A 17,222-nucleotide genomic window follows, 5' to 3' on the forward strand; every position below is an offset into this window, starting at 1 on the left:
GTCGGCAACTGCTGTGGGCACGTGTATAGTCAGCGCTATTAATGTCGGCAACTGGTGTGAGCATGTGTGTAGACATCGCTACTAATGTCGGCAACTGGTGTGGACACATGTATAGTCAGCGCTACTAATGTCGGCAAGTGCTGTGGGCACGTGTAAAGTCAGCGCTACTAATGTTGGCAACTGGTGTGGGCACGTGTATAGGCAGGCAGCATTACCAATGTCAGCAACTGGTGTGAGCATATGTGTAGGCAGCATTACTAATGTCGGCAACTGCTGTGGGCATGTGTAAAGTCAGCACTACTAATGTCGGCAACTGCTGTGGGCATGTGTAAAGTCAGCGCTACTAATGTCGGCAACTGGTGTGGACACATGTATAGTCAGTGCCACTAATGTCGGCAACTGCTGTGGGCACGTGTATAGGTAGGCAGCATTACCAATGTCAGCAACTGGTGTGGGCACGTGTATAGTCAGCAATACTAATGTCGGCAACTGATGTGGGCACGTGTATAGTCAGTGCTACTAATGTCGGCAACTGCTGTGGGCATGTGTATAGTCAGCGCTACTAATGTCGGCAACTGCTGTGGGCACGTGTATAGTTAGCGCTTCTAATGTCGGCAACTGATGTGGGCACGTGTATAGTCAGTGCTACTAATGTCGGCAACTGGTGTGGGCACGTGTATAGTTAGTGCTACTAGTGTCAGCAACTGGTGTGGGCACGTGTATAGTCAGCGCTACTAATGTCGGCAACTGGTGTGAGCATGTGTATAGACATCGCTACTAATGTCGGCAACTGATGTAGGTATGTGTATAGTCAGCGCTACTAATGTCAGCAACTGCTGTGGGCACGTGTATAGTCAGCGCTACTAATGTCGGCAACTGGTGTGGGCACGTGTATAGTCAGCGCTACTAATGTCGGCAACTGGTGTGGACACATGTATAGTCAGTGCTACTAATGTCGGCAACTGCTGTGGGCACGTGTATAGTCAGCGCTACTAATGTCAGCAACTGGTGTGGGCACGTGTATAGTCAGCGCTACTAATGTCGGCAACTGGTGTGGGCACGTGTATAGTTAGCGCTACTAATGTCAGCAACTGGTGTGGGCACGTGTATAGTCAGCGCTACTAATGTCGGCAACTGCTGTGGGCACGTGTATAGTCAGCGCTAATAATGTCGGCAACTGGTGTGGACACATGTATAGTCAGTGCTACTAATGTCGGCAACTGCTGTGGGCACGTGTATAGTCAGCACTACTAATGTCAGCAACTGGTGTGGGCACGTGTATAGTCAGCGCTACTAATGTCGGCAACTGGTGTGGGCACGTGTATAGTCAGCACTACTAATGTCAGCAACTGGTGTGGGCACGTGTATAGTCAGCGCTACTAATGTCGGCAACTGGTGTGGACACATGTATAGTCAGCGCTACTAATGTCAGCAACTGGTGTGGGCACGTGTATAGTCAGCAATACTAATGTCGGCAACTGCTGTGGGCACGTGTAAAGTCAGCGCTACTAATGTCGGCAACTGGTGTGGGCACGTGTATAGTCAGCGCTACTAATGTCGGCAACTGGTGTGGGCACGTGTAAAGTCAGCGCTACTAATGTCGGCAACTGGTGTGGGCACGTGTATAGGTAGGCAGCATTACCAATGTCAGCAACTGGTGTGAGCATTTGTGTAGGCAGCATTACTAATGTCGGCAACTGATGTGGGCACGTGTATAGTCAGTGCTACTAATGTCAGCTACTGGTGTGGGCACGTGTATAGTCAGCGCTACTAATGTCGGCAACTGCTGTGGGCACGTGTATAGTTAGCGCTACTAATGTCAGCAACTGGTGTGGGCACGTGTATAGTCAGCGCTACTAATGTCGGCAACTGGTGTGGGCTTGTGTATAGTTAGCGCTACTAATGTCAGCAACTGGTGTGGGCACGTGTATAGTCAGCGCTACTAATGTCGGCAACTGCTGTGGGCACGTGTATAGTTAGCGCTACTAATGTCAGCAACTGGTGTGGGCACGTGTATAGTCAGCGCTACTAATGTCGGCAACTGGTGTGAGCATGTGTGTAGACATCGCTACTAATGTCGGCAACTGATGTCGGCATGTGTATAGTCAGCGCTACTAATGTCAGCAACTGCTGTGGGCACATGTATAGTCAGCGCTACTAATGTCGGCAACTGCTGTGGGCACGTGTATAGTCAGCGCTATTAATGTCGGCAACTGGTGTGGGCACGTGTATAGTCAGTGCTACTAATGTCGGCAACTGCTGTGGGCACGTGTATAGTTAGCGCTACTAATGTTGGCAACTGCTGTGGGCAAGTGTATAGTTAGTGCTACTAATGTCGGCAACTGGTGTGAGCATGTGTGTAGACAGAGCTAGTGATGTCGGCAACTGGTGTGGGCACATGTATAGGCAGTGCTACTGCTGTTGGCAACTGGTGTGGGCATATGGTTACACAGTAGCGCCTTGAGTCCTGTTGGAGAAAGTGCGCTATATAAATTCTACTTACTTACTTACAGTGCTACTAATGCCGGCAACTGGTGTGGGCATATGGTTACACAGTGCTACTAATGTCGGCAACTGGTGTGGGCATATGGTTACACAGTGCTACTAATGTCGGCAACTGGTGTGGGCACTACGTATAAGCAGAGCACCTACTTTTGGCAACTGGTGTGGGCATTCTGAGTAAGCAGCCCTTCAAATGTGGGTATATCCAGAAGTATTCGGAGCATTATGTGTAGCATAATGTGTGTCAATGTCATATGGGCATTATGGTGCTTGGCATATTTTGTAAGGAGAATTACAGTGTGTGGCATAATGTGTAATGGGCATTATGGTGTGCTGCATATTGTGTAAGGGGCATCATGATGTGTGACATAATGTATAATGTGTAATGGGCATTACTTTATGTATAATGTGCCTTACTGTATGTGGTATAATGTGTAATGGGCATTGAGGTGTGCTGCATATTGTGTAAGGGGCATCATGATGTGTGACATAATGTATAATTTGCATTACTGTGTGTGGTATAATGTGTAATGGGCATTGAGGTGTGCTGCATATTGTGTAAGGGGCATCATGATGTGTGACATAATGTATAATGTGTAATGGGCATTACTTTATGTATAATGTGCCTTACTGTATGTGGTATAATGTGTAATGGGCATTGAGGTGTGCTGCATATTGTGTAAGGGGCATCATGATGTGTGACATAATGTATAATGTATAATGTGTAATGGGCATTACTTTATGTATAATATGCTTTACTGTGTGTGGTATAATGTGTAATGGGCATTGAGGTGTGGTGCATATTGTGTAAGGGGCATCATGATGTGTGACATAATGTATAATTTGCATTACTGTGTGTGGTATAATGTGTAATGGGCATTGAGGTGTGGTGCATATTGTGTAAGGGGCATCATGATGTGTGACATAATGTATAATTTGCATTACTGTGTGTGGCATAATGTGTAATGGGCATTGAGGTGTGCTGCATATTGTGTAAGGGGCATCATGATGTGTGACATAATGTATAATTTGCATTACTGTGTGTGGTATAATGTGTAATGGGCATTGAGGTGTGCTGCATATTGTGTAAGGGGCATCATGATGTGTGACATAATGTATAATGTGTAATGGGCATTACTTTATGTATAATGTGCCTTACTGTGTGTGGTATAATGTGTAATGGGCATTGAGGTGTGCTGCATATTGTGTAAGGGGCATCATGATGTGTGACATAATGTGTAATGGGCATTACTTTATGTATAATGTGCCTTACTGTGTGTGGTATAATGTGTAATGGGCATTATGGTGTGCTGCATATTGTGTAAGGGGCATCATGATGTGTGGCATAATGTGTAATGGGCATTACTTTATGTATAATGTGCCTTACTGTGTGTGGTATAATGTGTAATGGGCATTATGGTGTGCTGCATATTGTGTAAGGGGCATCATGATGTGTGACATAATGTATTATTTGCATTACTGTGTGTGGTATAATGTGTAATGGGCATTGAGGTGTGCTGCATATTGTGTAAGGGGCATCATGATGTGTGACATAATATATAATTTGCATTACTGTGTGGTATAATGTGTTATGGGGATTACAATGTAATTGGTACTTTTATGTGACGACGCCCATTCCCCATAAAGCCACGCTCCTACATTTTTGCGCGCTCCTACGGTGCAAACTCTCCCTGTTTTATAACTCATGGCACCAGAATGGCTAGTTACAGCTGTGTAAGGTGAATAATACTGTGCTACCGTGTGGTGTAATGTGGAGTGGGAGTACTATTGTGTGGCCATTCCCCTACTTGTGAGATCACACATTTGTCTTTTGGTGTGCTCTGTCCCTTTGTAAAGCTTGGGTGGGCGCAAATTTATAGTTTGCAGGAGGGCGCCGAACCCCCAGCACCGGCCCTGCCATGAATCCTGCTCCAGCCATCTCCCAGCCTCCGTCACCATGAGCCAGACAGGATTCCAGCCTCTCCATGTGTCTGTCCTTCTGCTTCTCCCCCTCCAGCATTTCGGATGACCCTGAGCAGGGCCGTCTTTTCATATGGGCTTAATGGGCACTTGCCCAGAGGCCCCAGGTGTATAGCTGAGGATCCCCTTTTTCCAGGGATACCAGGATTTTGAAAACCGGCCCTGGGGAACTGGAGATATCCAACTTCAAAGCAGCAGTCCACATCTGACCTGTTAATTGCAATTCCCAGTCATATTTCTCACGTTCGCTCTGACTTCGAGATTTTCTGAGAGTATATTCCAAAATCTGGGACTCTCCCCTTTCTGACGACACTAGCGGCTTGTCTCTATCATGCCCAGAACCAGAGATATCAGCCTTCCAGCAGCCGGTCCCTGCTCCAGCTCCAAACGTCTGGTGTAGTTTTATATTTTTGTGAATGGATTGCTCTGGCTCCTGATCTCTGATCCCCATGTTCCCAGCACCTCCTGAAAGTTGGGACTCTAGGTTTTTATACTATTGAAGGCTAAGAAATCTATTTCCAGATAATGGCGATATCTGCAGTCAAACAAGCTGCCCTTCCACCGGAAAATGACGAATATTAAGCCCACTCCATTATCCAACCCTCCCCTGTGTATAAAACACCCCCTACCTCCCTGGAAGTCATTTACAAGGGACCCTTCATACAGCTCAGTGCCCCCTTCCACACGTTAGTGTTCTCCCTCCCACCACCTGTGCAGTAAAGGAGTTATTAGCAGAAGTTACTGCTCCAGGTCCTACATGTTGAGTGGCAGATAGAGCACCCCCTGCCACCCGTGGGGCATCAAAGCTGCTGCTGATAGCACCCCCCAACCCTAGGAGGGGAGAATGGGTAAGGGCCCCAGTGCATTGCTTTGCCCAGGGGCCCACACTGCTGTTAAGATGGCCCTGACCCTGAGGAGGACTCGTGTTAGGGTGTAGCTGTGTTTTTCCGGTTCAGCAGGATTACCCTGATTGGAGCTGAAGAGAGGCATGCTGGGATAGCGAGTGAACGCAATGCTGATGTACTGAGGCCATGCTATGCACATGTGGCTGTGTGATATCGGGGTGCCTGCAATGTCGGGGCTGTTAGAAGGAGATGCCAACACAGCGGGTAAATATATAACATTTTATTTATCCACATAAAATAGTTTTATTTTTTATTACTGTACTGTATGTAACCCTTCGCTGTCTGAGCCCTGCAGGGCCCCGATTTTTACCCAGTGTCCTGAAGAGCATCGCTTCCTAAGCCCCTCTTGGGACAAAGTCTGCAGAGCATTTCTATCAAGCTCTTTACCAGAGCCCTGCAGAGCATTGCACACTTAACCCCTCCATGGCTTTGTTTGAGAGCTAAGGAGACAGCCATGAAGCTACTACCCCTCTTAGGGGGAGTTATTGTTCATACTGCCCCATACTCTAAGGACATGTGTGTGGGGATGGGGGGAGAACGGGGTATTTGTCCATTAATCCACAGTCCCCCCTTCCAGTATAAGACGCATGCACAAGATAAACGCAGACAGCGAAATAGAAAACCATGACTAAAAGTCTTTATACAACAGGCCCTATGCACTGTATGAGGTGTGACTGTGAGTCCACACCCAACTGCATACAGCAGGGGCTGGACCACAAAGAAACCACTCCCACAAGGAGCCAAGCAACAACAGAAGATCCGGATTGTGGTCTATATAGTTTTGTGCATGTCTAAATACACACGTAAAAACATATATAAACACAAACATTCTGGTCTCCTGTTATGTGGGAGGATATCAGCCCCTTTAGAAGTAATAAGGCACTCCAGGGAGGGGTGGCGACATCAGGCCATGGAGGATCCAGAGTGCCTTATTGCCTCCAGACATACAAAGCTCCGAGAGAGAGGAGTCTCCGCTGCTTTACGGTGGGGTTGGAGGAAGAGGCTGGTTTTAAAGTCTTTCACGAGAAGGAACCCAAATGTAGGGCCCTGAGAGGTCCTCAATGATCCCCTTTATTTTATGGTAGACTTCTTCAAAGCTTTCACCCTCGACCACCGCTGTAGAGAAGAAGGGAAGAATTAGAGAAAATTAGACCAGGAATAAAACACCTCAAACACATTTCCAAACAGAAGCATCTCATAACCTATAGTCTGCAAGCAGGGCCACCTGAGGTACCGGGATCTGGGGGTGCCAACGAATCTTCCTATCACAAAATGAATGATGTACTGTATATGAGGAAGATCTCTCTGTCATGAATGCAGGTTGTGGTGATGGAACTGCTAAGAGGCCATCTCCACACTTGCACTTGAGGTTTGGAGATGCCTGACACTGGCCTGGTCTACAAGGGCAAAAAAGCCACAGAGCTTGCTGGCCTAAACGTGGCAATCTCCTAACGTGGTGCAGGTGCAAATCCACATTTATATGGGAGACAAATGGTGGGGTCAGTGAGCGAGGGTTGCACAGTCTGTTGGACCAGAGGCACCGCACAAGTCTACAATATATAGAGCTGCTCAATGATACAACGCACACCTGCAGTGCCGCACTCACCTGAAAAACACTCCGTAAAGTCCTGCTCCAGTTTTGTTGACCTTTCATATGTTTTTCTAGCTTGTTCCTCCGTTAGACGTTTGTTAATTTCTCTGTTGTGTAGGTGACAGACAGGAGAGAAATGGGGACAATCAGTGACACAGCTGGATATTTAGCAGAACATGGAAATAAACGGAAATGATCGGAAACGATCATATATAGGAAAACAAATGTAACAATATGAAACTAAATACCAGAGGCTGGTAACACTGTGTACAAGGAACGAGTGCTACCACCCCAGGGTATCACCTAGAAAATACACAGTCCTTGTATGGGGAACCAGGACTGTCACCTACAGATCACTATATCAGCCTGGAGATACTATGTATGGGGAACCAGGACGGTCACCTACAGATCTCTATATCAGCCTGGAGATACTATGTATGGGGAACGAGGACGGTCACCTACAGATCACTATATCAGCCTGGAGATACTATGTATGGGGAACCAGGACGGTCACCTACAGATCTCTATATCAGCCTGGAGATACTATGTATGGGGAACGAGGACGGTCACCTACAGATCTCTATATCAGCCTGGAGATACTATGTATGGGGAACCAGGACGGTCACCTACAGATCTCTATATAAGCCTGGAGATATCATATATGGGGAACCAGGACTGTCACCTACAGATCTCTATATCAGCCTGGAGATACTACATATGGGGAACCAGGACTGTCACCTACAGATCTCTATATCAGCCTGGAGATACTATGTATGGGGAACCAGGACTGTCACCTACAGATCTCTATATCAGCCTGGAGATACTATGTATGGGGAACCAGGACTGTCACCTACAGATCACTATATCAGCCTGGAGATACTACGTATGGGGAATCAGGACGGTCACCTACAGATCTCTATATCAGCCTGGAGATACTACATATGGGGAATCAGGACTATCACCTACAGATCTCTATATCAGCCTGGATATACTACATATGGGGAACCAGGACTGTCACCTACAGATCACTATATCAGCCTGGAGATACTATGTATGGGGAACCAGGACGTTCACCTACAGATCTCTATATAAGCCTGGAGATATCATATATGGGGAACCAGGACTGTCACCTACAGATCTCTATATCAGCCTGGAGATACTATGTATGGGGAACCAGGACGGTCACCTACAGATCTCTATATAAGCCTGGAGATACTACATATGGAGAACCAGGACTGTCACCTACAGATCTCTATATCAGCCTGGAGATACCATATATGGGGAACCAGGACTGCCACCTACAGATCACTATATCAGCCTGGAGACACCATGTATGGGGAACCAGGACGGTCACCTACAGATCTCTATATAAGCCTGGAGATACTATGTATGGGGAACCAGGACTGTCACCTACAGATCACTATATCAGCCTGGAGATACTATGTATGGGGAACCAGGACTGTCACCTACAGATCTCTATATCAGCCTGGAGACACCATGTATGGAGAACCAGGACTGTCACCTACAGATCTCTATATAAGCCTGGAGATACTATGTATGGGGAACCAGGACTGTCACCTACAGATCTCTATATCAGCCTGGAGATACTATGTATGGGGAACCAGGACTGTCACCTACAGATCTCTATATCAGCCTGGAGACACCATGTATGGAGAACCAGGACTGTCACCTACAGATCTCTATATAAGCCTGGAGATACTATGTATGGGGAACCAGGACTGTCACCTACAGATCACTATATCAGCCTGGAGATACTATGTATGGGGAACCAGGACTGTCACCTACAGATCTCTATATCAGCCTGGAGACACCATGTATGGAGAACCAGGACTGTCACCTACAGATCTCTATATCAGCCTGGAGATACCATGTATGGGGAACCAGGACTGTCACCTACAGTTCTCTATATCAGCCTGGAGATACTATGTATGGAGAACCAGGACTATCACCTACAGATCTCTATATCAGCCTGGAGATACTATGTATGGGGAACCAGAACTGTCACCTACAGATCTCTATATCAGCCTGGAGATACTATGTATGGAGAACCAGGACGGTCACCTACAGATCTCTATATCAGCCTGGAGATACTATGTATGGAGAACCAGGACTGTCACCTACAGATCTCTATATCAGCCTGGAGTTACTATGTATGGAGAACCAGGACTGTCACCTACAGATCTCTATATCAGCCTGGAGATGCTACATATAGGGAACAGGACTGTCACCTACAGATCTCTATATAAGCCTGGAGATACTATGTATGGAGAACCAGGACTGTCACCTACAGATCTCTATATCACCCTGGAGATACTATGTTTGGGGAACCCGGACTGTCACCTACAGATCTCTATATCAGCCTGGAGATGCTACATATGGAGAACCAGGACTGTCACCTACAGATCTCTATATCAGCCTGGAGATACTATGTATGGAGAACCAGGACTGTCACCTACAGATCTCTATATCAGCCTGGAGATACCATGTATGGGGAACCAGGACTGTCACCTACAGATCTCTATATCAGCCTGGAGATACCATGTATGGGGAACCAGGACTGTCACCTACAGTTCTCTATATCAGCCTGGAGATACTATGTATGGAGAACCAGGACTATCACCTACAGATCTCTATATCAGCCTGGAGATACTACGTTTGGGGAACAAGGACTGTCACCTACATATCTCTATATCAGCCTGGAGATACTACGTTTGGGGAACAAGGACTATCACCTACAGATCTCTATATCAGCCTGGAGATACCATATATGGGGAACCAGGACTGTCACCTACAGATCTCTATATCAGCCTGGAGATACTACGTTTGGGGAACAAGGACTGTCACCTACAGATCTCTATATCAGCCTGGAGATACTACGTTTGGGGAACAAGGACTGTCACCTACAGATCACTATATCAGCCTGGAGATACTATGTATGGGGAACCAGGACTGTCACCTACGGATCTCTATATAAGCCTGGAGATACTATGTATGGGGAACCAGGACGGTCACCTACAGATCTCTATATCAGCCTGGATATACTACATATGTGGAACCAGGACTGTCACCTACAGATCTCTATATCAGCGTGGAGATACCATGTATGGGGAACCAGGACTATCACCTACAGATCTCTATATCAGCCTGGAGATACTACATATGGGGAACCAGGACTGTCACCTACAGATCACTATATCAGCCTGGAGATACTACGTTTGGGGAACAAGGACTGTCACCTACAGATCACTATATCAGCCTGGAGATACTATGTATGGGGAACCAGGACGGTCACCTACAGATCTCTATATAAGCCTGGAGATATCATATATGGGGAACCAGGACTGTCACCTACAGATCTCTATATCAGCCTGGAGATACTACATATGGGGAACCAGGACTGTCACCTACAGATCTCTATATCAGCCTGGAGATACCATGTATGGAGAACCAGGACTGCCACCTACAGATCTCTATATCAGCCTGGAGATATCATATATGGGAAACCAGGACTTTCACCTACAGATCTCTATATCAGCCTGGAGATACCATGTATGGGGAACGAGGACTGCCACCTACAGATCACTATATCAGCCTGGAGATACCATATATGGGGAACCAGGACTGTCACCTACAGTTCTCTATATCAGCCTGGAGATACTATGTATGGGGAACCAGGACTGTTACCTACAGATCACTATATCAGCCTGAAGATACTACTTACGGGGAACCAGGACTGTCACCTACAGATCTCTATATCAGCCTGGATATACTATGTATGGGGAACCAGGACTGTTACCTACGGATCTCTATATCAGCCTGGAGATACTACATATAGGGAACCAGGACTGTTACCTACGGATCTCTATTTCAGTGTGGAGATACCATATATGGGGAACCAGGACTGCCACCTACAGATCTCTATATCAGCCTGGAGATAATACATATGGAGAACCAGGACTGTCACCTACAGATCACTATATAAGCCTGGAGATACATTGTATGGGGAACCAGGACTGTCACCTACAGATCTCTATACCAGCCTGCAGATACTATGTATGGGGAACCAGGACTGCCACCTACAGATCTCTATATCAGCCTGGAGATACTACATATGGGGAACCAGGACTGTTACCTACAGATCTCTATATCAGCCTGGAGAATACTACATATAGGGAACAAGGACTATCACCTACAGATCTCTATATCAGCCTGGAGATACCATATATGGGGAACCAGGACTGCCACCTACAGATCTCTATATCAGCCTGGAGATAATACATATGGAGAACCAGGACTGTCACCTACAGATCACTATATAAGCCTGGAGATACTTTGTATGGGGAACCAGGACTGTCACCTACAGATCTCTATATCAGCCTGGAGATACTATGTATGGGGAACCAGGACTGTCACCTACAGATCACTATATCAGCCTGAAGATACTATGTATGGAGAACCAGGACTGCAACCTACAGATCTCTATATCAGCCTGGAGATACCATGTATGGGGAACCAGGACTGTCACCTACAGATCTCTATATCAGCCTGGAGATATCATATATGGGGAACCAGGACTGTCACCTACAGATCTCTATATCAGCCTGGAGATACCATGTATGGGGAACCAGGACTGTCACCTACAGATCTCTATATCAGCCTGGAGATACTACGTATGTGGAACCAGGACTGTCACCTACGGATCTCTATATCAGCCTGGAGATACTACATATGTGGAACCAAGACTACAGATCTTTATAGCACCCAGACTCTTTACCCAATCCTTACTGATCAGATACACAGAAAAGAAAACGCTTAGGCCGGCAGATGAGACACTTACAGGATATTTTCCAATGTCTTGGGCCGTATAAAGATGGCGATGGGTTGAAGCTGGGCAGCTTGCAGGCGTCTGACAGCGTTGGCCGATACGTCTAGGATGCAGTGCTTCCCCTGCTAGGTGGATAAGGGCAGATTAGGACTGTCCGGTGTTGGGAGGGGACATAGGTAAGTAAAAGAACACAGCTACTGTACCTGCTCGGCCACCTCCCTGACGCTCTGTACACTCGTTCCGTACAAGTGTCCGTTATACTGTCCAGCCTCAATGAACTTGTGACCCTGTATATCCTTCTCCATCTTTTCCCGGGACGATACAAAGTGGTAATCTCGCCCGTCCACCTCATAATCTCGCTTGGGGCGTGTCGTATCTGCGGGTAGAAATGGGAGAAGATGTGGGTGGTCTGTGGAGATTAGGGTGGGAAGCCGCAACCAACAGGTGGTTTATGAGGCCTCATATCCAACTCATTATATAAAAAAGTACAGATTGTCAGCTCCTGGGACAGTGGTTATCTCTAGCACAGCTGTTACACAACTTCTGCGATAATTGTGTATGGTTCATTTAATTCAAGTGTGTGGTCCCGCCCTACGCCATTGTTATATACTCAGTGTGGTCCCGCCCTATGCCCATTCACTAGCTACTGGAGTAATCCCAGAGGACTGGAAAACAGCAAATGTAGTCCCACTGCACAAAAGTGGAAGCAAGGAAGAGGTAAGCAACTATCGACCAGTGATCCTCACATCAGTAGTAAGGAAATTGATGGAAACACTTTTAAAACAAAGAGTTGTAGAATATCTCAAAACCAGCAATTTACAGGATCAAAACAGCATGGGTTTACTGGGGGAAGATCATGTCAAACAAATCTTATTGACTTTTTTGACTGGGTGACTAAAGTAATAGATCAAGGTGGGGCTGTAGATGTAGCTTATCTAGACTTTAGTAAAGCTTTTGACACTGTCCCACATCGCAGACTGTTAAATAAACTTGAAAGCTTGGGATTGGATTCTAAGATAGTTGAATGGATAAGAGCGTGGTTGCAGGACACAAAACAGAGAGTTGTAGTAAACGGAGTACAGTCAAAGGAGGGAAAGGTTACAAGTGGAGTACCCCAGGGATCTGTACTTGGACCGGTGCTTTTTAATATCTTTATTGGTGATATTGCAAATGGAATTGAGGGTAAAATGTGCCTTTTTGCAGATGACACAAAGGTATGCAACAGGGTAGACACACCAGGAGGGGTAAAACAAATTATTGAGGATCTAGGTAGATAAGAGGAATGGTCAAGAGCATGGCAACTACAGTTTAATGCCAAAAAATGCAAAATCATGCACTTGGGTCTCAGAAATCCAAAGACTCAATATAGTATAAATGGCACTATAATGGAAACTACTGAGGAAGAGAGGGATCTAGGTGTCACTATTTCAGGGGACTTAAAGGCAGGTAGGCAATGTAACAAAGCAATGAAGAAGGCAAGTCAGATGCTTGGTTGCATAGGAAGAGGTATCAGCAGTAGAAAGAAAGAAGTAATAATGCCATTGTATAGGTCATTGGTACGACCTCACCTAGAGTATTGTGTTCAGTTCTGGAGACCATATCTCCAGAAGGATATAAATACATTAGAGACTGTACAAAGAAGGGCAACTAAAATGGTGCATGGCCTACATCACAAAACGTACCAGGAAAGACTAAAAGATCTTAATATGTATACTTTAGAGCAGAGAAGAGAAAGGGGGGACATGATAGAAACTTTCAAATATATATCAAGGGTTTTAACAAGGTGCAGGTGGGAGACATACCTCACAGGAAGAGGAGCAACAGAACACGAGGACATGCACTGACACTGGGGGGGGGGGGGGGGGATTCAGGGGAAATGTGAGGAAGAATTACTTCGCAGAAAGGGTAGTAGATAAGTGGAATAGCCTCCCATCAGAGGTGGTAGAGGCAAATACAGTAGTTCAATGTAAACATGCTTGGGATAGGCATATTTATATCCTTACAAGAAAATAAGGATCATACAGTTTATGGTTTGAGGTAATATGTTTAAAAAGGGGGCAAACTAGATGGGCCAAGTGGTTCTTATCTGCCGTCACATTCTACATTTCTATGTGTACAGTGAACAGGCACTAAGCGCATGGTTATAATGCAGAGATGTGTACAATGTATAGGCACTAAGTGCATGGGTATAATGTGGATATGTGTACAATGTATAGGCACTAAGCGCGTGGATTTAATGCAAAGACGTGTCGAATGTATAGGCACTAAGTGCATGGGTATAATGCAGAGACGTGAAACAATGTTTAGGAACTAAACGCATGGGTATAATGCAAAGACGTGTACAATGTAAAAGACACTAAGTGCCTCGGTATAATGCATGTGTTCAATGTATAGGCACTAAGCATCTAGCTGTATAACACATATACATGTACAAGTTATAGGCACTAAGTGCAAGGGTATAATGCAGAGGCATGTACACTGTATAGATAATAAGCACCTGGCTGTATAACAGATACATGCACAATGTATAGGCACTAACCACCCAGGTGTAATGCAGAGACTTGTACAATTTATAGGCACTAAGTACACGGCTGTATACCACAAATATGTGTTCAATGTATAGGCAATAACCACCTAGCTGTATAACACAAAGATGTGTAGAATGTATAAGCACTAAGAACCCGGGTATAATGCAGAGATGTGAACAATATATAGGAACTACTGTAAGTGTCTGTTTATAATGCAGAGAAATGTACAATGTATAGGCACTAAGCACATGGGTGTAATGCAGAGACATGGACAATATATAGGCACAAAGGCCATGGGTATAATGCAGAGATGTGTACAATGTATAGGCACTAATCACATGGGTATAATGCAGATATGTGTACACTGTATAGATACTAAGCACCTGGCTGTATAACACAGATACATGCACACTGTACAGGCACTAAGTGCATGGGTATAATGCAGAGACGTGTACACTGTATAGATACTAAGCACCTGGCTGTATAACACAGATACATGTACAATGTATAAGCACTAAGCACATGAGTGTACTGCAGAGACATGCACAATATATAGGCACAAAGGTCATGGGTATAATGCAGAGATGTGTACAATGTATAGGTACAAAGCACCTCGCTGTATAACACAACTAAATGTAAAACTCAAAAGGCACTAAGCGCCCAGGTATAATGCATTTGTACAATGTATAGGCATTAAGCACATGAGTATAATGTGGATATGTGTAAAATGTATAGGTTCTAAGTGCATGGGTATAATGCAGAGACATGCACAGTATATAGGCACTAAGAGCTTGGATATAATGCAAAGACATGTACAATGAACATGCACTAAGCACATTGGGTATAATGCAGAGATGTGTACCATATAAAGGCACTAAGCTCATGGGTATAATGCGAGACATGTACAATTTATATGCACTAAGCGTATGGGTATTAAGCAAATACGTGTACAATGTATAGGTACTAAGCACCTGGCTGTAAAACACAGATAAATGTACAATGTAAAAGCACTAAGCGCCTAGGTATAATGCATGTGTACAATGAACATGCATTAAGCTTATGGGTATAATGCAGAGACGTGTACACTGTATAGATACTAAGTACCTGGCTGTATAACACATATACATGTACAATGTAAAGGCACTAAGTGCATGGTATAATACATGTGTACAGTGTATAGGCACTAAGCGCATGGGTATAATGAAGAGACATGCAAAATGTATAGGCACTAATCACATGGGTATAATGCAGAGATGTATACAATGAACATGCACTAAGCACATTGGTATAATGCGAGATGTGTACAATGTATAGGCACTAAGCTCATGCAGAGACGTGTACACTGTATAGATACTAAGCACCTGGCTGTATAACACAGATACATGCACAATGTATAGGCACTAAGTGCATGGGTATAATGCAGAGACGTGTACACTGTATAGATACTAAGCACCTGGCTGTATAACACAGATACATGTACAATGTATAGGCACTAGGTGCATGGGTATAATGCAGAGACGTGTACACTGTATAGAAACTAAGCACCTGGCTGTATAACACAGATACATGCACAATGTACAGGCACTAAGCGCCCAGGTATAATGCAGAGACATGTACACTGTATAGATACTAAGCACCTGGCTGTATAACACAGATACATGTACAATGTATAGGCACTAAGTGCATGGGTATAATGCAGAGACGTGTACACTGTATAGATACTAAGCACCTGGCTGTATAACACAGATACATGCACAATGTATAGGCACTGTGTGAATGGTTATAATGCAGAGACGTGTACACTGTATAGATACTAAGCACCTGGCTGTATAACACAGATACATGCACAATGTATAGGCACTAAGTGCATGGGTATAATGAAGAGACGTGTACACTGTATAGATACTAAGCACCTGGCTGTATAACACAGATACATGTACAATGTATAGGCACTAAGTGCATGGGTGTAATGCAGAGACGTGTACACTGTATAGATACTAAGCACCTGGCTGTATAACACAGATACATGCACAATGTATAGGCACTAAGCGCCCAGGTATAATGCAGAGACGTGTACACTGTATAGATACTAAGCAACTGGCTGTATAACACAGATACATGCACAATGTATAGGCACTAAGCGCCCAGGTATAATGCAGAGACATGTACACTGTATAGATACTAAGCACTTGGCTGTATAACACAGATAACTGTACAATGTATAGGCACTAAGTGCATGGGTATAATGCAGGCGTGCACACTGTATAGATAATAAGCACCTGGCTGTATAACACAGACACATGTACAATGTAAAGGCACTAAGTGCATGGGTATAATGCAGAGACGTGTACACTGTATATCTACTATGCACCTGGCTGTATAACACAGATACATGTACAATGTATAGGCACTAAGTGCATGGGTATAATGCAGACGTGTACACTGTATAGATAATAAGCACCTGGCTGTATAACACAGATAACTGTACAATGTATAGGCACTAAGTGCATGGGTGTAATGCAGAGACGTGTACACTGTATAGATACTAAGCACCTGGCTGTATAACACAGATACATGTACAATGTATAGGCACTAAGTGCATGGGTATAATGCAGAGACGTGTACACTGTATAGATAATAAGCACCTGGCTGTATAACACAGATAACTGTACAATGTATAGGCACTAATTGCATGGGTATAATGCAGAGACGTGTACACTGTATAGATACTAAGCACCTGGCTGTATACCACAGATACATGCACAATGTATAGGCACTAAGCGCTCAGGTATAATGCAGAGACGTGTACACTGTATAGACACTAAGCACCTGGCTGTATAACACAGATACATGCACAATGTATAGGCACT

General features: G+C 44.9%; 1 protein-coding gene across 7 annotated transcripts in view; it reads right to left on the reverse strand.

The window, feature by feature from the left end:
• Positions 1-5,592: 5,592 nt before the first annotated feature.
• Positions 5,593-17,222, reverse strand: part of DLG4 (discs large MAGUK scaffold protein 4) — a 282,808-nt gene continuing 271,178 nt past the window's right edge. For 4 of the 7 annotated variants that reach the window (XM_083185898.1, XM_083185901.1, XM_083185903.1 and 1 more), the window contains 4 exons: positions 12,028-12,200; positions 11,837-11,949; positions 6,994-7,085; positions 5,593-6,503 (listed from right to left, as the gene is read on the reverse strand). In XM_083185898.1, coding sequence (XP_083042024.1) covers positions 6,397-6,503; positions 6,994-7,085; positions 11,837-11,949; positions 12,028-12,200 — 485 coding nt within the window. In that variant the 3' untranslated portion in view covers positions 5,593-6,396. The remainder of the gene's footprint in view (positions 6,504-6,993; positions 7,086-11,836; positions 11,950-12,027; positions 12,201-17,222) is intronic. The other 3 variants (XM_083185899.1, XM_083185900.1, XM_083185904.1) reach the window with 1 other exon arrangement.

The sequence above is a fragment of the Crinia signifera genome, chromosome 4 (assembly GCF_055691185.1).
Source record: "Crinia signifera chromosome 4, ASM5569118v1, whole genome shotgun sequence".
Lineage (NCBI taxonomy): Eukaryota > Metazoa > Chordata > Amphibia > Anura > Myobatrachidae > Crinia > Crinia signifera.